Source organism: Bufo bufo, chromosome 2 (assembly GCF_905171765.1).
Source record: "Bufo bufo chromosome 2, aBufBuf1.1, whole genome shotgun sequence".
Taxonomy (NCBI): Eukaryota; Metazoa; Chordata; class Amphibia; order Anura; family Bufonidae; genus Bufo; species Bufo bufo.
This window is the reverse complement of record NC_053390.1, coordinates 733,471,195-733,497,021: the sequence shown is the minus strand read 5'-3', so window position 1 is coordinate 733,497,021 and position 25,827 is coordinate 733,471,195. Positions and strand designations below refer to the sequence as shown.

General features: G+C 39.6%; 1 protein-coding gene across 1 annotated transcript in view; it reads right to left on the bottom strand.

Moving 5' to 3' along the window:
- Positions 1-25,827, bottom strand: part of GABRA2 (gamma-aminobutyric acid type A receptor subunit alpha2) — a 225,780-nt gene that overhangs the window by 110,707 nt on the left and 89,246 nt on the right. The window contains exon 5 of the mRNA XM_040420547.1: positions 15,778-15,998. Within this exon, the coding sequence (XP_040276481.1) occupies positions 15,778-15,998 (221 nt within the window). The remainder of the gene's footprint in view (positions 1-15,777; positions 15,999-25,827) is intronic.

The following is a 25,827-nucleotide window of genomic DNA, read 5'->3' as shown; positions in this document are numbered from 1 at the left end:
ATTTCAGTTGTGCTGCTGTGTGTTAATGTTATAATTAGTGTTGATCAAATAAAAGCATCCGAAGTAAAATTTGATCTGAAATGTAGAAAAAATTTGATTCACAACAAATCCAAATTTCCTCGCGCTTGGTGGTAACAAATAATTTTTTTTCCTAAAATGGTGGCTACAGGTGTTGCAAAGTGAATTAAAAAAGTCAGGAACACGATATGATCCATAATGCTATGCAGCCAACCAATCAGCAGATGGCCATCCCATGTGATGTCACAGACCTGTAAAAGGCATAATCCTGTCCGATCTCCGCCATTTCACTGTGATCTGAACATAGGGAGAGAAGTGACAAGTGCTATAGACAGTGTTGAAAATGGTTTAAATTGTGGATTATTGGATATGGAGGCAGCAGGGACAGTGCAGGGACATCATAGGAAGAGTTTTTACACACTGTAGGGTGAGCATAAGGACAGTGCAGGGACTGCAGGGACAGTGCAGGGAATGTAATCTGAAGCTGAAAGGATCCAAAGGAGACAGCTCAGTTTGCATCAATACCTTTGTAGGGCACAGAGCTATCTAATTGAACAGTGACCACCTTGCTTAATAGATAAGCAATCCATTAGGCCTTGGTTGTCAAATTCGGGTGAATAATCTCTGTAATTTAACTGTTATTGGGGTGTCCACCTTGTTTCATAGATAAGCAATTCAATTACTCTTTGATTCTCACGTTGGGGTGAATAAGCTGTCTATTTTTACTGTTATTGGGGTGCCCACCTGCCTGTTACTGTTTGAGCTCCTATGTACAACCCTATACATTTATTTCATCCTTATACAGTTTGAGATTGTAAATGACACCTATAATTTAACATATATTAATGGAGTGTAGATTGTAAAATTCCCGTTGAAAGATTTCAAGATCTCCAAGCATACGTCAAGTTTGATTAATCTTTCAAATCTTTCAAGTTACATACCAAATAACCTTTTTGTTTTGTTTTTAATGTTTGACCTGGTTTTCAAAGACCAGAAATCTAATTTCTCCTGTAACAAATTTAAATCACCTGCCAGTATAAGATTAGATCCTGGAAACCTGCCAGCCTTTGGAGCCCATAATTTGAGAAGTGGAATTATGATAGAACATACAACATAATCAGCAGCGACAGCATAAAGAACACCTCCTCATGTAAAAAAAATATTTTATAGCTCATCACTATTCTTGTCATGAGCAGAAGCTCTGGTTGTTTATAGAGGCTTTTTACATTAAGACTAGATTAGGCACACAACAGTCTCGGCACATTATTCAATCCACATTGTGCGGTGACCGATGCAACTGGACAGACATCGTTCCTAATGGACTACGAGAAACTTGTGATAACAGATGGATGGGTGGATCAGAGGTGCCAAGTACTGAGAATGATAATGACGATGATGATAATAGATTTAGTCCTTACAGATAATAGCATCATACATCGGCCGTCACCATGTAGAGTTATAAAGTTAAGCTAAATTCATCTGGACATACAGTAGTGTGCAAACGTTTTAGGAAGGAAAAAAAAGGGTGAGAAAACTAAACGCTGAAAAACAAAATACATATGTATCTGCACATAACATTTTAGAGGTAGTCTATGAGCAGTTTTGTCCCGTCAAAACTGCTGACTGCACTATATAAATGATGGGGAGAGCATTCTAAAGAGATGGGCATGCAGACTACATGGCTAAGAAATTGATATTTTTATCCCACTGGCACTGCTACAGTAAGTGCCAGGCAGACCCTTCATGTGCAGTGCTCCGAGCTTTCTGTACTGAGCCCCTCTCCTCTTCTCTGAGTGACAGCTTAAGTATTCTCTTGATTGCACTTTAGAGTTGTCACTAGTATCAGAGGGGAGGGGTTGTTCTTGAAAGGACCACCTACTGGGAATTTGCAGTTGCAAAGTACAACAACATTTCCTCTAGATACATGTGAACCACTCTTACCTATACCCTTTAATATACAGCGATTTAAGATTTATTTATATAAAAATGGAAAACTCTAGGTAGCCGGTGGCCAGTGGAATAGAAGGCACACTAAGTGACTACTATGGGGCCTGGGGGAAGGTGGGGCCCAGCAATGAACTCCTTATCTGCATAACATTTTCCATCAGCTGCCACTAGGAGGTGCTCAGTGCAAAAGAGATTTACAGCTGGCATTGCATTCAATAATAGCTGTATAAATTCCTATGCAATGAGCTCCCTCTAGTGGTGGCTACAGGCAGACAGTTTTATAGTACGTGTGGAGAAGCAGAGGATTTAGTGCTCTACGAGAGAAATTTATCAATGGTTGTTGGCTGTTGTAAATCATTTCTGGTGCAGATTGCAGTGCAAAGGTCCTTTGTGCTGCAATTTGCGACTTCTCCCCACTCACACCAGGTCTAAAAAAGTGGGTGCGGGCGGGGAAGGGGAAAGGGCGAGCAGGCCCATCTCATTTACTATTTTCTATGCCTGTTTTAGTCGTAGAAAATGGTCTAAATGTAAGACAGCTAGGAAGCCTGCACCTTTTCATAACTTCAGTGGATCCACTGCTAGGTATAGGACTTATTAAGACTACAATAAAGTATGTACTGTAATATTGTCTTAAATATTAAGGATCAGAGATCTCATTGATCAGTTTGCTTTACTGTAGACAGGTATTAATGACTTACTGTTTGGTTTGCCATACACGGTCAATCTTGGTGGTCCCATTGCTGGGACTTCCACAGATGAACAAGGATGTTCAATCCCTCGTTCAAGCAGGGGAGCAGCCAATCATGTACAGTCACTATGAATGTCTATGGAAAATCCATAACTAGCCTACAGACAGTCAAGCATAGATGTGATGTATGAACATAAGCATGCAATCTATACAATGCTGGCCCTCATGATAAAATATTACTGTAGTTTCAGCAATTCACGAATTGAACACTAGTTGTTTAGAACCATTTTACGTTTCACTCTCTCTTTGCCTGACAATTGAATTAGATTTATTAAATTTCCATTTTTTATATTTTATTACTTTTATGTTATTATCATATAAGCACGTAAAATGGTTTATTTCGATTCATTTAAATGGGTTGACCAGCCAGATAAAAAGTTGTTCAATGTGTTTATAATGAAAATTGCTTAAACTTACTAATGAAGTTTTTGTTACGATAGCTGTTATGATATCAGCGCTGGTCCATTCCCCTTCTAGGTTAGTAGCAACAAAGAAAGGAAGCTTCTATCCTTCTTGTGACTAGTGATCTGCCTGAACGTGGATGTCTTTCTGGCTCAGATCAATTGTTTGCCAGACCCCTTCTTTGTCCCTGCATTGGCTGTATCCTACTCTTCATCATTGTCCCAAAATAAGAACTATTCCAATTTACTGCAGATTTCGATTTAAGCTCTATAAATGGGCAAATCTGAAAATCAGTAAAATTACAAATAATTCCCATCTGCTGCAAATGTTAAGGGGGTTGTCTAACTTCAGTAAATGGCATTTATCATGTAGACAAAGTTAAAGGGGTTGTGCAGGGCATATAGACTCACCTAAAGAATTATTAGGAACACCTGTTCTATTTCTCATTAATGCAATTATCTAGTCAACCAATCACATGGCAGTTGCTTCAATACATTTAGGGGTGTGGTCCTGGTCAAGACAATCTCCTGAACTCCAAACTGAATGTCAGAATGGGAAAGAAAGGTGATTTAAGCAATTTTGAGCGTGGCATGGTTGTTGGTGCCAGACGAGCCGGTCTGAGTATTTCACAATCTGCTCAGTTACTGGGATTTTCACGCACAACCATTTCCAGGGTTTACAAAGAATGGTGTGAAAAGGGAAAAACATCCAGTATGCGGCAGTCCTGTGGGCAAAAATGCCTTGTGGATGCAGGAGGTCAGAGGAGAATGGGCCGACTGATTCAAGCTGATAGAAGAGCAACGTTGACTGAAATAACCACTCGTTACAACTGAGGTATGCAGCAAAGCATTTGTGAAGCCACAACACGCACAACCTTGAGGCGGATGGGCTACAACAGCAGAAGACCCCACCGGGTACCACTCGGATGGGCTACAACAGCAGAAGACCCCACCGGGTACCACTCATCTCCACTACAAATAGGAAAAAGAGGCTACAATTTGCACGAGCTCATCAAAATTGGACTGTTGAAGACTGGAAAAATGTTGCCTGGTCTGATGAGTCTCGATTTCTGTTGAGACATTCAAATGGTAGAGTCCGAATTTGGCGTAAACAGAATGAGAACATGTATCCATCCTCTGATGGCTACTTCCAGCAGGATAATGCACCATGTCACAAAGCTCGAATCATTTCAAATTGGTTTCTTGAACATGACAATGAGTTCACTGTACTAAAATGGCCCCCACAGTCACCAGATCTCAACCCAATAGAGCATCTTTGGGATGTGGTGAACGGGAGCTTCGTGCCGTGTATGTGCATCCCTCAAATCTCCATCAACTGCAAGATGCTATCCTATCAATATGGGCCAATATTTCTAAAGAATGCTATCAGCACCTTGTTGAATCAATGCCACATAGAATTAAGGCAGTTCTGAAGGCAAAAGGGGGTCCAACACCGTATTAGTATGGTGTTCCTAATAATTCTTTAGGTGAGTGTATATTGATGACCTATCATCAGGATAGATGATCAATATCTGATCAGAGGGGTCCGACACGATGCGAGCATTGCTTCCTCTTCATTACACTGCGCACCGTCCCCGAAGTGCAATGCGATGACAAGTACTTGCTCCATTCATTTGAATGGGGTGAGTACTTGTCATTACACAACACCACCACTCCACTGTAAAAAAGAGAAAGCAGTGCTTGCATGGAGAGCCGCTTTCTTCAAACAGCTGATCGGCGGGGATACCGGGTGTCAGACCCTGTCAAACAGATATTGATGAAACTATCCTCATGATAGGTCATCCATATATATGGCCTGCAAAATTCCTAATGTTTGCTCTGGAATTCGCAGGATTAATTCTGATCTAGAGATAATAGAACAGATTTCTCTCTTCTCAGGCTAAAAGGGGTTGTCTCCTTCAGCAAGTGGCATTTATTATGTAGAGAAAGTTAATACAAGGCATTCACTAATGTATTGTGATTATCCATATTGCTTCCTTTGCTGGCTGGATTAATTTTTCCATTGCATTATACACTGTTCAATATAATGCAATATGGACAATCACAATACAATAGTAAGTGCCTTGCATTAACTTTCTCTACATGATAAATGCCACTTGTTGAAGGAGGCAACCCCTTTTAGCCTGAGAAGAGAGAAATCTGTTCTATTATCTCTAGATCAGATTTAATTCTGCAAATTCCAGAGCAAACATTAGAAATAAAACTGTAGAAAACAAAAATGTAAAATGTTTTATTTCCTTTTAGATAAAGTCTTTACTGGCCCCTACGGATGACAAGAGGCTTATATATATTAGTGGCATTTTCTAAAAGTGTACTGTATATGTGGGGCAAAAAACCCCATCTAAACCAATAATAAAAAAAAAATGGCTCCAAAGGGTTCCATAGCCTTTAAAACAATTGCCATACAATAAAATAAAGGATCTGCTTTTTATTTAGAAACAGCGTTTCTCTTGTCAATGTTAGTGATGAGCGGCATAGGCAATATAAGTTTTCACGATATTTCGCTAATTTTTCGCAGAATATTCGCAATATTCTAGAATTCGTGATCTCCAGTCATTTTTTTTTGGGATTGCGCAAATCAGCACTAATGATTCGCACATACAAGCAACTTCACATTTTATCAGGTCTGAGTAGATATTACTGATTGGTGCACTAAGTATTGTTGTGACATCACAGCACTATGTCTGTAGGATGTATATATGGACAGCAGAGAAACAGTAATTCCTATCACACTACCTAACACCCTGCACTGGAACCTATCAGCTGCACTATATCATTATCTAACCTACACTGACTATCTCCCACTAACTATCTGTATTATATATATATGAGCTCAGGGCCGGCCTTAGGTGTCCAGGCGCCCTGTGCGAGCTAACCTTGTGGCGCCCCCCCGCCCCAAAAAAAAAAAAAAATACTGCTTGTTGCTGGCATCATGGCATAGGCTGGCTGACTATCCAACCAAGTAGTTACCAGCCCACACACCCTAAAGGCCGGTGTAATGTTATACTTCCCTACTTTGTGAGATTTCCCTACCCTCGTCACTTCCGGTCGCACCGGACATGACGTGAGGAGGTGTGCAGCGCCGCGCAGGCGCACAACGTCAGGTTAGGGAAGTTTCACAGCAGAGTGTGCATGCGCCAGGAGCCTCGCCGGCGGTTAGGGTAGGGAAAAATTATGGGCCAGTGCACAGGTGCGGTGATCGGATGGATGTTCTCAGCTGAACACCGGCCGACACTGCGCATGCACCGGGAGCCTCACCAGCGGTTAGGGAAGGGAAAAATTACGTACGGGCCAGTGCTTTTTCCTTACCCTAACCGCTGGTGAGGCTCCCAGCGCATGCGCAGTGTCGGCCGGTGTCCTGCTGAGAACATCCATCCGATCACCGCACCTGTGCACTGGCCCATAATTTTTCCCTACCCTAATCGCCGGCGAGGCTCCCAGCGCATGCGCACTCTGCTGTGAAATTTCCCTAACCCATCGTTGTGCGCAGTGCGCCCCCCCAATATAATAAACATTGGTGGCACAGTGCGCCCCCCCAACACCCCAGTATAATAAACATTGGTGGCGCAGTGCGCCCCCCCAACACCCCAGTATAATAAACATTTGCGCAGTGCGCCCCCCCAATATAATAAACATTGGTGGCGCAGTGGGCCCCCCCAACACCCCAGTATAATAAACATTGGTGGCGCAGTGCGCCCCCCCTCAATATAATAAACATTGGTGGCGCAGTGCGCCCCCCCTCAATATAATAAACATTGGTGGCGCAGTGCGCCCCCCTCAATATAATAAACATTGGTGGTGCAGTGCGCCCCTCCTCAATATAATAAACATTGGTGGCGCAGTGGGCAGTGCCAATGAGGGTTAAAAAATAAAAAAATAATTAACTCACCTCCTCCAATTGATCGTCTTCTGTTCTTTCTTCATGACCTGTCAAAGGACCTGTGGTGACTTCACTGTGCTCATCACATGATACATCACATGATCCATCACCATGGTAATGGGTCATGTGATGAGCTCAGTGACGTCACCACAGGTCCTGAAGAAAGAACAGGAGACCGGCAGCTACGCGATCAACTGGAGGAGGTGAGTTAATTTTTTTAAATTATTTTTTAACCCTCATTGGCACTTCCCACTGTGCCACCAACGTTTCTTATACTAGGGGGGGGGGGCGCACTGAGCCACCAATTATGTTTCTTATACAAATACAGGAGGCGGGTGCCGGAATCAAATAGCCGGCACCCGATCTTTGTGACAGGCAGCTGCGATCAGCGGCAGTTAACCCCTCAGGTACCGCACCTGAAGGGTTAACTCAACTGCAGCTGATCGCAGCTCCCTGTCACAGAGGTTGGGTGCCGGCTATTTGATTCCGGCACCCGCCTCCTGTATTTGTATAATTTCAGGTCAGTTTTCTTCATTGGTGGCGCAGTGGCCACAGCCCCTCCCCTCCTCCTCCTGTCTCTCTTCTTATTGGCAGCGGCGGGGGCAGCAGGCAGGTCAGACAGGGGAGGGGGAGGTGGAGGGGGCGCCCCGAGGGAGAACACAAGTACAGCCTCGCCTGCCGCAGATTACATTGCGAGCTGTCGGCCGCCTGGCGCCCCTGTTACTATGGCGCCCTGTGCGGCCGCACAGCCCGCACACCCCAAAGGCCGGCCCTGTATGAGCTAACTAACTATCTAATGTAATTGGATAAGGAATAGGATCCAGATGAAAGCACAGAGCACAGCAATGTCACTGCTCTCTCTCTCAGAACTGCAAAAAGACAGGCTGCTGGGGAGGCTCTTATATAGTAAGGGGTAGGCAACTTTCCTATTGGTTGCTAGGGATGTTGCTAAGCTCTGAAAAAGACATTGCAGCCTTCTCATTGGCCCACAAGCAAGAAGGGAGGTTACTGATGAAAGAAAAATCTAGAATATTTGCTATTATGAATATATAGCACTATATTCTACATCTTCGCGAATTCTCGAAGTGCCGATATTCGTAATAAAAATTTAACGATTAATACTAGTCAGTGTGATGTGTCTGTCTCTTTCACTGGAATAAGCACAATCTGCAATACCAAACACAGTCCATGTACAAGAGAGAACAAAAATGTTGTGTGTTTTTTTTTCTGTGATAGGCCCTTATTTGCTTTATTTCAATGCTTATTTCAAATTGGTATTTTTGATTTTTGGTGATATCAGGGAAAATCTTTCTTCAGCTAATTACTTACCTCAGTGGTCACCTGGTGGTCATGATCGGTGCAGCACAGGTCTTGCCACATTGATGACACACCTGACTACTTCAGTTTACTGAGGCCAGTGATCGGCTGCAATGATTACATGGTGTAGTGGGTGAAATAGTCATCAGGACACCGCAAGAATGGGAAGGAATCGAGCAGACGAGCTAGGCTTCATGTCCATAACCGTATTTTGCATCCATGTCCGTTCTGCATTTTCTGTGGATCGCACATGGACCTATTCATTTCTATAGGTCCGCAAAAAATGGTTAAATGTTTTATCCAGTCTTCGTAAACATGTAGGTGATACAAGAAATGCAGGTGATACTTCTTCACAGCACTGTATTATTCGCCATTTCAGGTGAGGCATATTGCGTATGCAGTGAAGAAGTATCAATAATACAACCGCATGCATCTGTCATGAACGGATCTGGTTGTATTATCTTTAAAATAGCCAAAACGGATCCGTCATGAACTCCATTGTGCCAGATTGTGTCAGAGAAAAGGGATCCGTCCCCACTGACTTACATTGTGTGCCAGGACGGATCCGTTTGGCTCCGCTTCGTCAGGCGGACAGCATTTTTGCAGCAGCGTTTTGGTGTCCGCCTCCAGAGTGGAATGGAGACTGAACTGATGCAAACTGATGCATTCTGAGCGGATCCTTTTCCATTCAGAATGCATTAGGGCAAAACTGATCTGACAGCTTGTGAGAACCATGAACGGATGTCACAAACGGAAAGCCAAAACGCGAGAGTGAAAATGGCCTTACAGCAACCACACAGACAAAGAAAACAAGTTTCAGGAGATGATTTGTTGACATCTATTGCAGAGTGCTGTGGGAATGCTCTGTAAATTGTGCATAAGTCCCTGTGACAATCCCCCACTGGCAATACCGTGATGCCTTTCATTGTAATCCTACCTGGGATAATAATAAGATGACTATTATGAAGAGAACTGTACAGAATAGCCAAATGTCAGTCTACTATGAGTCTCAGTGGTTACGGCGAAAGCTACAAGATTTTATTATTATTATTTTTTTTTTTTTTTTTAAATACAGATAACAAGAAATAGCAAAAAAAAAAGTTGAAAAGATATAAATATATCTAACATAAAAAACTAGTTATAACCAAAGATCACTTTCTGATTATGTATTATTGTCATATTCACACGTGGCAGGTATGTTCCAGAAGTTTCTGCAATTGAAAATGAATTCCATCTGAATGGAGTTGTTTTGATGTCAACCACTTGAATTTCTGCAATAAAGGTACAGTGTGACACATCATGAAATCCCTATGGAAGTGTGTGAGACATGAACAGTAATATATTTCTCTGATATTTTCTTGAAAGACACAGAAGAAAAATAAAGGTAGAAAATATGAAACATGAATGCATCATTTGTATGAATTCTGTCTGGAGACAGCAGTCACTAAGGAGGAGCTTTCTGAAGAAGGATTTATTTACTGCGGTACTCATTGAACTCTAGCGGTTCTATACTGTGTGACTGGAAGCGGGGTATTTGAAGTATTGCAACAAAAAGTTGAAACTATGACTCTTGACACACTATTATATATGAAATGACTCAATATGGTATTTACATTAAAGAGAAATGCTAAATGACACTTAAAGGCAATCTACCAGCTTAACATTTTTACTAAATACTGAGTAGAGAGTGAATTTATCAAAAATTATTTTAGGTAAAAAATGTGATTCAGGCTCAAATCGATTCTACCCAAATTAACGGTGGCTCAATTGGTTGACGGTCTCCTGAGGACTCTGAGGTCTCCTAGGACTTAATAGTAAACAATTTCAGAGTGACAATGACATGCATAGACATGAGCAGGGCTGTGGAGTCGGAGTCGAGGAGTCGGAGTCGGAACATTTATCTACCGACTCCACAGCCCTGGACATGAGTAAACATCACATGTGTTTCACCCAGACCGCCATGACAAATCTTTCAGCCATGTCTCATCTCTGCAGAGTTTTTTACACAAACATGTTTGATTTCACAATTTTTCCATCAAGCTCCGCACCTTTTCAACACAAACTCCCCATCCTGGTGTCCCAACATATCAATCTGCTGCTATTTCCAATACTGTGCCCACTGTGATCCCCAATGCCAATACTGTGCCTCCAGCAATTATAATGCCCCATACAGTGCCCCCCAGTAATAATAACACCCACTAAAATTCCCCAGTAATAATAATAAATCCCTACATTGTGCTTTCAGTAATAATGTCTATATAATGTCCCCAAAAATAATGCCCTCTAATATGCCCCTGTAATAGAAATGCACCTACAGTGCCTCTAGCACTCATATCCCCATCCAGCATTAATATTAATATCGGCTTAACACAACTTAACATGTCTAGTTAAGTATGGGTGTTAACTGTACTACATCTGTATTTTACCCCTAATAAAAATGCCATTATAGTGGTCCCAGTATTAATAATATACCCTATAGTGCCCCAAGTAATAATGCCCCTGTACTAAAAACTCCACTATAGTGTACTAGTATTAAAATGCCCCCAGTGCCTCCAGTAATGCCCCATATAGTGCCCTCATATTAAAAAAATCCTCTGATAATGCCCCCTGTAGTGCCTCAGTATTAAAAGTCCCCAGTGCCACCAGTGATGCCCCTTATACTAACACAGTATTAAAAATTCCCCTAGAGTGCCCCCAATAATGCTGACAATTATATCCCCTACAGTGCCCCTCTATTTGTAATTTCCTCTACAGTGCCCTTCAGTAGTAAAGTCCCCAACAGTGCTCCTCCAGTAGTAATGTCCCCCACAGTTCCCCTGCAGTAGTAATGTCCCCCATAGTGCCCCTCCAGTAGTAATTTCCTCCACAGTAAATGCTCAGTAGTAGTGTCCCCCAGAGTGCCTGTCCAGGAGTAGTGTCCCCCATAGTGGCCGTCCAGCATTAGTGTCCCCCAAAGTGCCCCCCAGTAATGAACCTCACAGTGCTCTCCTTCTCTCTATCCAGTAATATCCCCCACATTGCCCCACAGTAATGTCCCTCATAGTGTTCTTCCCCCACTTGAGTAATATCGCCCAAAGTGCCCTTCAGTATTTATGTCCCCAGTGCCCCCACAGTGCTCTCCTTCCTGCCAGTAATGCCAACCAAGTGGGAACAGAAAAAAAAAAAAGCCAAAAATGAATACTCACCTGTGTCCCATTCTCTGGTGTTCACAATGCAGGCCGCAACCTGTTCTGGTTTAAGGGCGGGGATAGTCGGACGCAGAAGGTCAGATGCACATGCGTAACTTTGCATCCTGGCAAAGGTGGGCATGATGACGTCATCACATCCACCTGCACCAAGATTTACTACCGCATAGGTCTCAGGCATACTAGGCCTGAAACCTAAGGCCTTTGAGGGTGATCAATAGGGCAGGGAACTATTGGCTCCTGTGGCACACTGCAGTATTCAACTGCATCACTATCCTGCGCAGGTGTAGTCATAAATGGCGACAATACTAAAAAGTCTTTTTGCCATTTGAAAATTCTAAGTTGCATTGGTGACCATTTTGTTTGACAGCTGGAGCACTCTAGTCTCTATCATGTCTTGTGCAGTGCAACACATGTCATTATGTACAGCTCCAGGCTCGGCTACAGACACACAGTACACTAACTGCTCCTATGCTGTATCTAATGATAAAACCAGAATTTCTACCTAGTAATTCAATCTACACTGTCCCTGCATGACCCTATAATGGCTGTCTTGTATGTATAATTGGTGTCTGTCAGAGACATGACAGATACATCAATGGCTGAGCTCTCAATGGCATCTGTGCTATAGAGCTAACACAGCCTGATAGACCAGCGAATATCCTCCCTCCTGGTTGGTTGTCAGGCTGACTGCAAGGTATTGTGGGCAAGCCCGCTGGCCAGAGCCCCACCCAGGGTCATGTGATTCTCCATCTTCATCCCATATATTAAAATGTGTATTCCACGCACTGAAAGTAATATATTCTTAATAGATCTTATATTCATCTGTAAAAGCCAATACATTATATTTCATATAGAAAAGTAAAAACCTAATTCTATTTCATTCTGTCAGTCCATTTCCTATCCATTCTGACGCATCCATGTGCGTTCAAATCCATTTGCACCCTCTCGGCATCCTATTGAGTACCATTCCCAAATACAGAAGCAGCAACTGAGTGCAACATACTGCTCCTGCGCTTGTGAATTGTGCTTAACAGGACACTGAGGGAGTGCAATTTTGATTTATTAGATTATTTATCTAACCATGGATTAATGCATTCCATCTTTAGCTATACTTTTACATCCTTTTCCAACATGAGCATAACACTACCTCTATGGTCTTCTGAATGTTGTTTGCATTGAGGCCTGTTTCACACTAAACTTTCTTGAGAAAAACAGATTTGCCAGTAACCAGTAGTGTTGAGCGAGCATGCTCCGCCGAACTTCTGTTCGGCTTGAGCATCGCTATGCTTGGCACATCGGAGTGCTTGGCCGAATACTGCGGGTGCTCGAGTACAATTTAATACAATGAAAGTCAATGGGAGACCCGAGCATCAAACCAGGCACCCCCTGCTCTGAAGAAAAGAGGGTGTCTGGTTCACAAAAAAAGGTAGAAATTAATGGAAACCCCATCAAAATGTTTTAGAACCGGCATTAACAGGATGGCTGGATGCGTCTTGGACTCCTATTATCTACGACATACAATAGACAACCACACAAAGGCTATATTCCAAAAGCCAGGTATATGCAAGCCATCAATCTATCCATGAGACAGATGACAGGTTGAATCAGCATACCTTACAATGGCAGCCTAGTGCACTATGAGATATTCAAAACCAGCTCTCATCTGACTGAGAGCCAGTAAGCCTCAAAGTTACTTCAGATCTGTTGGATGGCTTGGGTGGATCTGCGCACTTAGATCAATAACATAGGGTGACAAACAGTTTTCTGATTGTCCTAACATAATATTCAATAACCTTTATATACAGTTTTGTCATGTAAAAACTAATTTGCATAAACATGGGTACATGGGAAAGACATGCAAATTAGCAGAATCTGCCTTGCTTTTCAGTTGAAAAACCATTTGCATGTAAAATTCGCTATCTACACTACTCATGAACAGCGCAATCTATTGGTTTCATAGTCTTATGACAAAGCTATTACTTTTGTCATAAGACTATGAAACAAATAGATGGTGCTGTTTATCTTGTTGGGGCGCTAGTAAGTGGGGCACACTGCTCAACAGAGTCCACACACCGTGTAGCACTCAGCCTATAATAGCCTTCGTTAACACTGAGGTGTATATCGGATTGCTGCTATCATTCACACATCTTCTAGCACTTTATCTGCGGGAATAGAAGCTTGCTAGGGTGTATCTGAGGACTATTGCCCTGCTTGTAATGACTCATGAACAGCGCCTTATGACAAGACTATGAATCCAATAGATGGCGCTGTTCATGAGTAGTGTAGATTGCAAATATTCTAATCGCAAATTTTTATCGCAAATTTTCCATGCAAAAGGCAACACTAATAGTCTTGTCATAAGACTATGAAACCAATAGATGGTGCTGTTCATGACTCATGAACAGCGCCATCTATAGGTTTCATAGTCTTATGACAAGAATATTAGTCTTGTCATAAGACTATGAAACCAATATATGGTGCTGTTCATTAGTAGTGTAGATCGCAAATTTTCCATGCAAATGGTTTTTCAGCTGAAAAACAAGGCAGATTCTGCTTATTTTCATGTCTTTACTATATGCCCATGTTTATGCAAATTAGTTTTTACATGACAAAACTGTATAGAAAGGTTGTATAATAATTTGTTAGGACAATCAGAAAACTTTTTGTCACCCTAATGATATTGATCTAGGTGCGCAGGTCCACCCAAGCCATCCATCAGTCAGATGAGAGCTGGTTTGGAATGTCTCATAGTGCACAAGGCTGCCATGGGAAGGTATGCTGACTTAGCCTGTTATCTGTCTCATGGCTAGATTGAGGGCTTGCACATACCTGGCTTTTGGCATATACCCTTTGTGTGGTGGTCTATTGTATGTAGTAGGTAATAGGAGTCCAAGACACATCCAGCTATCCTCTTAATGCTGTTTCCAAACCATTTTGATGGGGTTTCCATCCATTTCTAATCTTTTTTTGTGAACCAGACAACCCCTTCTCTTCTGAGCAGGGGGTGCCTGGGGTTCTCCCATTGACTTCCATTGTGCTCGGGTGCTCGGTAGCACATGAGCACTTTGGTGCTCGATCAACACTAGTAACCAGGCTTTGTGTACCTCTTCTTAAAGGACAAAACACCTGTGAAAGCAAAACTTCCAATCTCATCTCATCCACTGAAACACCTTTTGGCAATCAGCTCTTGGAGAAGTGATTGACGATTGACACAGAGGTTTGCTTACATATTCTTAATAAAAGACATGAGCTGTTGGTGTGGTATAGGTTTGTCAAGAATTGTGACTTAGATAACAATTAGACCATGGGCTCAGTTATGTTTTACTTGCTGTATAATTGGATGGCAGAATCATCAGGGAAGGCAGGCAGAGAACTGTGACGGAGTCTGGCTGCTGTTCATGTCTTCACTGTCTGGAGAGAAAGGAACCGGGGCAGGGAAACCAGGTGCAATATTTTCTTTTTCGTTTCTTTTTGTTTATCTTTGCATACTTGCAAAACACCAAATAAGCCAGATTGCACTTCAAGGCATCTGCCTACAATATCTAAATACATGCATGCTATACCACAAGTCTGATGTTGACCACCTGCAATAATATCCAGTGTATCCTCTGCTGTTAGATAAATGCATCTGTGTACACATAAGCAGAAACTCTGTCAACATTGCAATCTACATTACGTAATTATCTCAGAAAACATGATGATACTACAATTTTTCTGTACTATGATGTGACTGTAACACCTTCCAGTTTCCATGCCAGCACCAGATAATTGAGTTGCATGAAAATTTTTAGCAAAAACACACTTATAAATCATCTTCTGTCATTTTGAATACTACAGATGTAGCAGAGTTAAGTTGGTCATTGCAGCAAAGACTTGTGCTATGATGTGCTTTGTGCATCATGAGGCTTTTTCTGTAGCTCTGCTACATCAGTATGGAACAGACAGCAGAAGGCAGTAGAAGTATTTTTAGTCAAGGGAAATATATGTATTCAGAATAAGGCAAGTAATCTAAAGCATGAGTTAGCAGGGTTGTCTTACCGTGACAGCTCCTTCTGAAAATAAAACCGTCTTCTGAAACCCCCAATGCATATACACAAGGGTCCCTTTCCGAACATTAAATGCTGTGGATTTTAATTTTGACTAAATTATTCAATACTAATATTTCTTGTGAATTTTCTTAAAATCAAGAAGACTTGTTTCTAATTCTGATTAGCTAAAATAATGTATGTGTTAAAAATAGATAGAAAAAGAAAATACCTCATAGTATAGAGCAGGGTTCCGTCGTCCTGAATTCGCAGCAGCTTGTTAGGCATTGTCATGTTATGAGCTATAGACTTCTTCCCATTATGAAAGAAAGTGTCTGGAGTCCAAATTTTATTAGCCATCAGATTGTTTAATCGAAGAATGCGCATTGGTCCAGTGAACCTCAGTCTTTCATCTTCCCACTTTTGACGAAAAAATACGTCTATAGTGTACTCCTATAGTAAAATTTTAAAAAAAGCATAGTAACTAAGCATTCGTGGTACTCCATTTAGCACCTTTATTGTGTTTTGATATAATATATTACAAAATAGTTAGTAAACGTATATATATGGGGCTCACCTCTACACTGATTATACGGTAGGATATTTTAGCTGCTCGGTTGGCTGACTACCCAGTATCAGTGTATAAGAACTAGAAAAATGACATATAGTCCTGGCACACCAAAAATCCTAAAGGCGCTTTCATAAAAGAACACTTTAATAAATAAAAAAAATACATAAAAACATACATTAATTGGTCATATTGCCCATACATGTAAACAAAAATATATCACTAAATCACTATTAAAATCATATAAAAACATATTGTAAACATGCAGTCCTGGTCTTTTTGTAAATCGTGGAGCCCTCATGGTTAAACAATACAAAAAATACGCGGAGCGTTGTGCGTCCTTTTATTCCTTATAATGGATGGTAGTGGTTTTGAATCTATAACAATCTTTAACAATCTATAACTTCTGTATAGTGCTATGGTACAAAAGTTAGATATTAGATGTTCCAATCCACATGTAAAAAAAATATACTCAGCACTATGTATTATGATTAGATACTGCAGTTATGTGCTGGCTGATTGGCTGTCATATGTAATTAAAGATGAATGGCCCACAGTACATACTCATATAGATACTAGATTGACATTAAGGTAGAGCGAATCAAATTATCCGAAGTGGACTTCGATATGAATTTCAGGGAAAATGCAATTTTCAATTTTCCCTGAAATGTCATAAAAAAAATAAAAAAAACATCATGCACCGCGTGAGATTTCACATGGGATTTTTCAATCAAGATGACTGTGGTGGCCTCTTCACATTCTAATGGATGAGGTGGGTATTACTTTTTAAACCCTAAAAGGCCTTCATTTTTACATTAGATGCCGCGATCAGTAATGAACGCGGCATCTGAGGGGTTCAATGACGGGGGGCGGCATAATGGCCATTCAGAAATGCACTTTGCAACGAAGTAATTAATCACAAAGCAATTTTTTTTGTTAAATTCAGCGAATCAGACAAATGAAAGTTTTCATAACTTCACTCATCACTAATCAACATCATTGCTGCGTGTTTAGACAGTTTGTACAAATGGTAGTAGCGCAGGTGTGCTCCCTACCAACTCCTGATTGTAAGGATCAAGAAAGAACCAAACAGTGAGGGTACATATATTTTGTCTAATATCTCCAATAAGTATATGTTGTCAGGTACTACTGTAATCCATGTAATAACTGGTAGAGCTCTTAAAAACAAAAACCTACAGAAAATATGAGCCATGAAATACCAAATCTTAATGAACACTACATTAAAAATTATGTATGTATCAAAGTATGAGAAGCAGAAAAAGTGTCATCATTGGTAACCCACACCTCACGGAAATAGATAAATAATGGTTATGAGTATTAATATATGGCAAGGTGGCTGGAAATATACAGGGTGTGAATAAAACAAGTGGAACATAAACCACTAGACACAAGTCTATGTTGGGCAATGTGTGAAAAAGGCTCAAAAAGACCAAACATACAATGTATCCTGTAGACCAACACACTAAGCCACATTCAATGTAGTAATAGAGTAACGTTACCCATGGTGTATGCAGCCAGAATGACACCAACCCCAACGTGCATTTTGGTGTACCTTCTTCTGGCTGCTAAGTTGTATAATCAAAAACCGCTCCAGTGTAAATGTTGTATATGGCCAGACTTGTTTCGGAGCTGCACTTAGCTCTCTCCTCCCTGGCAATATTCTAAATGAAATATTCTTCATGAAACCAGCTGGTACCAAATGTCTTATATGATAAACTATTGTTGTTATCAAGAAGGGCGTGGAACAAACTGTTATGTGCTTGTCAAGAAGACTGATCTGCTGTCTAAAGAGACATTAGAAACATTAGCTCCGCTCGCTATGGCAGAAGGTTCTAAGGATTTCCTATGGTCCAAAAAAAACAAACAAATAAATCATTTTTCATTTGTGATGGGAAAGAGTAATGTGTGAATTGCATTTGGGAACTACTGAATGGAGATCCAAGAGCACAATCTACGCTAGAACTGAAATAAAAATATGCAGCTCAGACTATATTTGCATTGATTATATTATATTTGTATTGTTTAGATGCCTACAGCTAATTATTTTATGGTACTTCCCTAGTAATTGTATTGCCTGTTATATTCATTTTTTTAAATTGTATATAAGAGTATAATCTGTTGGATGACTGTTAAAGTATTTAAAGGGAATGTGTCACCTATAGCTACTGCATGAAGATCCAACAACACAACCTACTCTAGAACTGATAGAACAAATGTTAGGTTCTAGGTGGCCAGCTGATATATGCATTTTCAAAAATTAAAACATGCAGCCAAGATTAAAAAAGAGTAAACATCGTCTATATTTGTATTGTTTAGACACCAAATATTGCCACTGAGAAAGGAGGTACGTACAGCCAGGGTGGATTTGATTTAAATCAAACTGATTTAAATCACGATTTAATTCACTAGTCAGTGAGGCTTGATTTAAATCATAGTTTTCTACATAAAGACTAATTCTTGCTGGTATAACTTATAATATGCAAGTAGATGAAGATTTTTAGAATAACAACTTTTCATATTAGTTTGATTCTGTATTCATAGGTTTGTAGAAGTTAGGATTAAGGTCTTTTTCTCAACTCTGTTCATGTTATAACATTTTTGCTGTGAAGAAGAGGCATGTGATCTCTGCTGAGTCAAATTCAGTTTTGAGAACTTCAAAAGTAAACCAAGCATCTGTGATAATATCTTGTAGGCAGAGAAACTGCCCAATAATCTTGCAAAAACCTCTGGAAGAGCATGACATTGTGAATGGATTAATGGAATTTATTTACCCAAAAAATTAAACATATACAGCCTTATTCTACATAATTAAAAAGCTAATCTTTATTTCATGATGGAATAACCTTTGGATGGTAATATATTTTCCACAAAAAGCATTTTATATAAAAAAAAATCTGATTTAAATCAAAAAAATCTGATTTAAATTAAAAAAATCAAATTTTTTAGATATTTTTTTTTTAAATCATAGATTTTTATCCACCCTGCGTACAGCTCTAAAACACTTCTGGCTGTATGCAACATTTACACTAGAGCAATTTTAGATTATACAACTTACAGCTTTTTATGCAACTTTCTGCGATGTAATATTTCACTGTAATTGTATAGCAATACCAGGGCTAAACCTGAGACAAGGGATAAGTCCATCAGGGAATCTAAACATACACCACAGACTGAAAATAACTGTAACAAAGTGTCCAATGTATTTCCATTAAAGTGCTAGACTAAATAGTAGACATAGTAGACATCATTCAAGAACTGAATCATGAATAGTTTTAATATGCCTAATCTTATAAGAAAAAAGAGAGGTCCTCAATCTATTCAAGATAAGAAGACCTGACACTCCCTGTGACGACCCACTGGTGGCGCCTTGCTAAAATCATAATTTACAAACTACGTATCTTCCATACTATACAAAACAAAACAAAAAAACTAAAAACTATGAGGTGCATATGTGATAATTTAAAAGGGTTTTCTGGGAGCCAAATATTAAAGACCTATCCTCAGGATAGGTCAACAGTATCAGACTGGTTGGGGTCCAACTCCCAGCATTCCCACCTTTGGAAGGGTTCCCTGTGGCATCTTCCTTGACCTGTGGCGTCATGTCCATCTTTCACATGGCCTTTCTGCCACTTAGTACCATTCAAGTGAATGGAAGTTTGCTGCAATATCAAGCGCAGCCACTATATGTATGGCACTGTGCTTGGCATACAATGTAGAGGTCAGAGCACTCATCCAAGAGCTGCAGCCCCAAGAAAAAACTTTGGATAGCCTATATAGCCCTTCCCAACCGCTGCCATACATGTATGGTCAAAGTCGGGACTTTAACCTCTTCAGGACTCATGACGTACCGGTACGGCATGTTGTCCTGTATAGTTCCGATCACAGATAGTTCTGTATAGTTCCGATCACCGCCGCCCGGCGGGCAGTGATCAGAAACCGGTGCTTGCTCAAATCATTGAGCAGGCACCTTGGCTAAATGCGCGTGGGAGGCCCGTGACCCCCCCGTGTCGGCGATCGCCACAAACCGCAGGTCAATTCAGACCAGCGGTTTGTGGCTTTTACCTGCGGTTGCGGCGGTGATCGGAGATGCCATCGGGTCCCCATGCGGCTATAGGGGCGACCCGATCGCATGAAAGGCAGCGCGATGCGTATAGAAGGCATTGCGCTGCCTTCCGGTGACGAGCCTGTGAGATCCAGCCCCCTGGATCTCACAGGCAGGAAGCTGTATGAGTAATACACACTGTATTACTCATACAGCCAATGCATTGTAAAGGGATTAGATCCCCAAAAGTTGAAGTCCCAAAGTGGGACAAAAAATAAAGTGAAAAAAAAGTTGAAAAAATAAAGTTTCCCCCACCAAAAAATTAAAAGTTTCAAGTAAAAATAAATAAAAACTTCATTTTCCCCAAATAAAGTTAAAAAAAATTGGTAAAAAATAGGGGGGAAAGTATATATATTAGGTATCGCCGCGTCCGTATCGACCGGCTCTATAAACATATCACATGACCTAACCCCTCAGATAAACACCGTAAAAAAATAAAAAATAAAAAATAAAAACTGTGCTAAATAAACCATTTTTTTGTCACGTTACATTACAAAAAGTACAACAGCAAGCGATCAAAAAGGCGCTTGCCCACCAAAATAGTACCAATCTAACCGTCACCTCATCCCGCAAAAAATGAGCCCATACCTGAGACAATCGCCCAAAAAAAAAAAAAAAATACGGCTCAGAATATGGAGACACTAAAACATCATTTTTTTTGTTTTAAAAAAGCTGTTATGGTGTAAAACTTACATAAATAAAAAAAATGTATACATATTAGGTATCGCCGCGTCCGTATCGACCGGATCTATTAAAATAACATATGACCTAACCCCTCAGATGAACACGTTAAAAAATAAAAACTGTGCTAAATAAACCATTTTTTGTCACCTTACATCACAAAAAGTGTAATAGCAAGCGATCAAAAAGTCATATGCACCCCAAAATAGTGCCAATCAAACCATCATCTCCTCCCCCAAAAAATTAGACCCTAGCAAAGATAATCGCCCAAAAACTGAAAAAACTATGGCTTTCAGAATATTGAGACACTAAAACATGATATTTTTTTTTTGTTTCAAAAATTATATTATTGTGTAAAACTTACATAAATAAAAAAATAGTATACATATAAGGTATCTCCGCATCCGTATCGCCCGGCTCTATAAAAATATCACATGACCTAACCCCTCAGATGAACACCGTAAAAAATGTAAAATATAAACTGTGCTAAATAAACAATTTTTTGTCACCTTATATCACAAAAAGTGTAATAGCAAGCGATCAAAAAGTCACACGCACCCCAAAATAGTGCCAATCAAACCGTCATCTCATCCCGCAAAAATCATACCCTACGCAAGATAATCGCCCCAAAACTGAAAAAATTATGTCTCTCAGACTATGGAAACACTAAAACATGATTTTTTTTTGCTTCAAAAATGAAATCATTGTGTAAAACTTACATCAATAAAAAAAAGTATACCTAACCCCTCAGGTGAATACCGTAAAAAAATATAAATAAAAACGGTGTAAAAAAAGCTATTTTTTGTCACCTTACATCACAAAAAGTGTAATAGCAAGCGATCAAAAGTCACACGCACCCCAAAATAGTGCCAATAAAACCGTCATCTCATCCCTCAAATATCATACCCTACCCAAGGTAATCGCCCAAAAACTGAAAAATTATGGCTCTCACATACTATGGAAACACTAAAACATGATTTTTTTTGTTTAAAAAAAATAAATCATTGTGTAAAACTTACATAAATAAAATAAAAAGTATACATATTAGGTATTGCCGCGTCCGTGACAACCTGGTCTATAAAAATATCACATGATCTAACCTGTCAGATGAATGTTGTAAATAACAAAAAATACAAACGGTGCCAAAACAGCTATTTCTTGTTACCTTGCCTCACAAAAAGTGTAATATAGAGCAACCAAAAATCATATGTACTCTAAACTAGTACCAACAAAACTTCCACCCTCTCCCGTAGTTTCTAAAATGGGGTCACTTTTATGGAGTTTCTACTCTAGGGGTGCATCAGGGGGGCTTCAAATGGGACATGGTGTAAAAAAAAACTGTTCAGCAAAACCTGCCTTCCAAAAACCGTATGGCATTTCTTTCCTTCTGCGCCCTGCCGTGTGCCCGTACAGCAGTTTACGACCACATATGGGATGTTTCTGTAAACTACAGAATCAGGGCCATAAATATTGAGTTTTGTTTGGCTGTTAAACCTTACTTTGTAACTGGAAAAAAAAAATTAAAATGGAAAATCTGCCAAAAAAGTGAAATTTTGAAATTATATCTCTATTTTCCATTAATTCTCGTGGAACACCTAAAGGGTTAACGACGTTTGTAAAATCAGTTTTGAATACCTTGAGGGGTGTAGTTTCTAGAATGGGGTAATTTTTGGGTGGTTTCTATTATGTAAGCCTCGCAAAGTGACTTCAGACCTGAACTGGTCCCTAAAAATTGGGTTTTTGAAAATTTCAGAAAAATTTCAAGATTTGCTTCTAAACTTCTAAGCCTTGTAACATCCCCAAAAAATAAAATATCATTCCCGAAATGATCCAAACATGAAGTAGACATATGGGGAATGTAAAGTAATAACTATTTTTGGAGGTATTACTATGTATTAGAGAAGTAGAGAAATTTTTTACAAATTTTTGGTAAATTTTGTATTTTTTTATAAATAAAAATATATATTTTTTTACTTCATTTTACCAGTGTCATGAAGTAAAATATGTGACAAAAAAACTATCTGAATAGCCTGGATAAGTCAAAGCGTTTTAAAGTTATCACCACTTAAAGTGACACTGGTCAGATTTGCAAAAAATGGCCTGGTCTTTAAGGTGAAATAAGGCGGTGTCCTAAAGGGGTTAAAGATGGTGCCCAGGAGTGGACTAGGCATAATACCCACCCAGTTTGTGCTTACACAGCAGAAAACCCGGAGGCAATGTCTGTGTCCGGCAATAATGCTTATCATGGACATTTAACCCCTCAGATGCTGTGGTCAATTGCCATGGAGCTATTCAGTTGCTGTGGCAGCTCCGGGTCCTCTAAATAATCTGAGGCCTACCACAACGATGTTCCTATGGAGCCATATCTGCTGGAAATCTCCCTTAGACTGCAATGGTAATTCACTGCAGTCTATAGGAGAAGTGATCAGAATTTTGCATGTTAAAGTCCCCTAGCGGGACTTTAAAAATAGCAGAAAAAAAATGTTTTGTATTTTTTTAATAAAAAAATGAAAAGAATATAAACATTTAAATCACACCCTTTCCCCATATTAAAAATAACAATAAATATGAAAAAAACAAAGATCATAGGCATTACTGCATTTCAAAATGCTCAAACTATTTAAATACAAATATATTTATCCTGTATACACACCCCAAAATAGTATTAATAAAAAAAATGCAGATTGACGCTCAAAAATTGAGCCCCAACACAACTCTGTAAATATGTAAATATGAAAATATTAAAAGCATAAAGGGGATAGAATATGGTAATTCAAAGAAAAGATTGCTTCCAAAAATTATAAAAACAGAAGAAAAATAAAATTTAACAAATACGGAACACTGTAAAAATAAAACCCAACAAATTGTGTCGGAATTGTATTTTTTTTAATTCAATTTCTACCCCATTTTACTCAATTTCTTCCCATTACATTATATACAATATAAGATGATGTCCTTAGAAAGTCCAACTTGTTTCACAACAAAAAAAAACACGCCCTCACACGTCTAAAAAATAACCCCTCACTAGCCCCCACATGTTGGAAAAATAAAAAGATTAAGGCTCTCGGAAGGCAGGCAGTAGAAAAAAATATAATAAACAGAACTTGGTCAGGAAGGGGGTAAACACATAGCTCCATTCTGACTGTGTTTTCAAATACTTGTAAATTAAGCCGAAGTTCTCTGGACAGTGCACCGTGAGCTCCATAAAATGTCTCCTTTAGCTTTCTTATTTGTGTGTATCTTTTGAACATATACCTATTATGCTATAGAGACTCCCATAGTGTCAGTAGTTACATGTGAATGATTGACCCTCTTAAAATAAATCATGGTTTGGCAGTCCTACAAAAGGTCAAAATATGCTTTGAACTCCAAATCAGTGTGGTCACCTCTCTATTGGTGACTTTCCACTTCCTGTATCCATTGCCTTAAGACAAAGTTTCTCTATTCTACAAACAAATGATGATGTTAAATAGACTGTGCCAACAGATAAAGAAGGAAAGTGAAATAAAAATAGAGAGGCAACAAATATGGAAATACTACATACTACGGAAATACTACATTAATAGCAAGGTCTAATGTGGAATGTATTGGTCTGGATTACACGAACAAGCTTTCAATTGTCAGTCAACCCTAGGTAGATCTATTTAAATTAGTGGAGCGGTCAATAAATGAGTATCTCTAAAGTAGATGTCAAGCTGACGGATGACCTAGACAATACTATATATGTGCCTTCTATTTGTATGGGAACATGAATATAAATGAAAATAGCTTCTCCATATAACCAATTGGTACAGAATGTCTTACATGATAAACTATGTTTGTTATCAGGAAGGACTTGGAGTTAACTGTTATGTGCTTGCCAAGAAGATGGATCTGCTATCTAACGGGACATTAGCTTGACTCTCCATGGTAGAAGGTCCTAAGGATTTGCTATGATCCTAAATAAAAATAATGAAAAAATAATTTCTTATTTGTGAGAAACAGAAATGTGTGGATTTCACAACTTTCTCTAGAACTGATAGAACGAATGTTAGGATCTAGGTGGTCAGCTCATATCATTTTTTTTCAGAAATGAATATATGCAGTTCCAATTTGAGAAGTGGACACAGTCTACATTTGTAATGTTTAGATACCTGCATTTAATTTTGTTATGGTACTTCTCCAGTAATTGCCTTTAAAAAAAATGTTTTTGTACTTGTATATAAGTGTATGATCTGTTGGATAAGTAGTAAAGTATTTAAAGGGAATGCATCACCTATAATTTTTTTCTGACATTTTAAACCAGAAAGTGACACATCCTTTTTTTCTAATATGTTTTTTTATGTTCTGTTTGCAGTTTTATTTTTTTATTCTTCTCCCTGTACATGATTTGCTTGAGCTGTTGTTAACAGCATTTAGGGATATGTTTTATAGCAGCCACCATAAGCACAATGGGCAAGGGGTGCCCTTACTGACTGCTATGGGACAGCAAACTGCGTCTTTGGGACTTTTTCAAAACCACTTGTGGAAAACTTTCTCTGCTGCCTCCTCCACTTTCGCGAAAAGGGGTCATGGTGAGGGTGGAGGTGAGCAGCCAGCAGCCATGCCACATTTATCTTCTTGTAAGCAATTTTTATGGTGTTGGAGAAGACTGGAATCTATGCCAGCCAGGGGCATGGACTGACGAAGGCGGTGCCTAATTTATGATGAGGCGTAAGCCTTGTCATAAATTAGGTGCAGCCTCCACCAGCCTACGGGGCATACACCAGTCAATGATAAATCAGGGCCAATATCTGTCCTTGTAATCCTGTCTGTAATGATAGCTGCAGATAACTGCAGTAATGTGAACTGTAGGGGTCAAGATATCACCTCTGTGTACAGATAAGACAGGATCCTCCATTCACAATAGGTGATTGTCAAATCTTATCTAT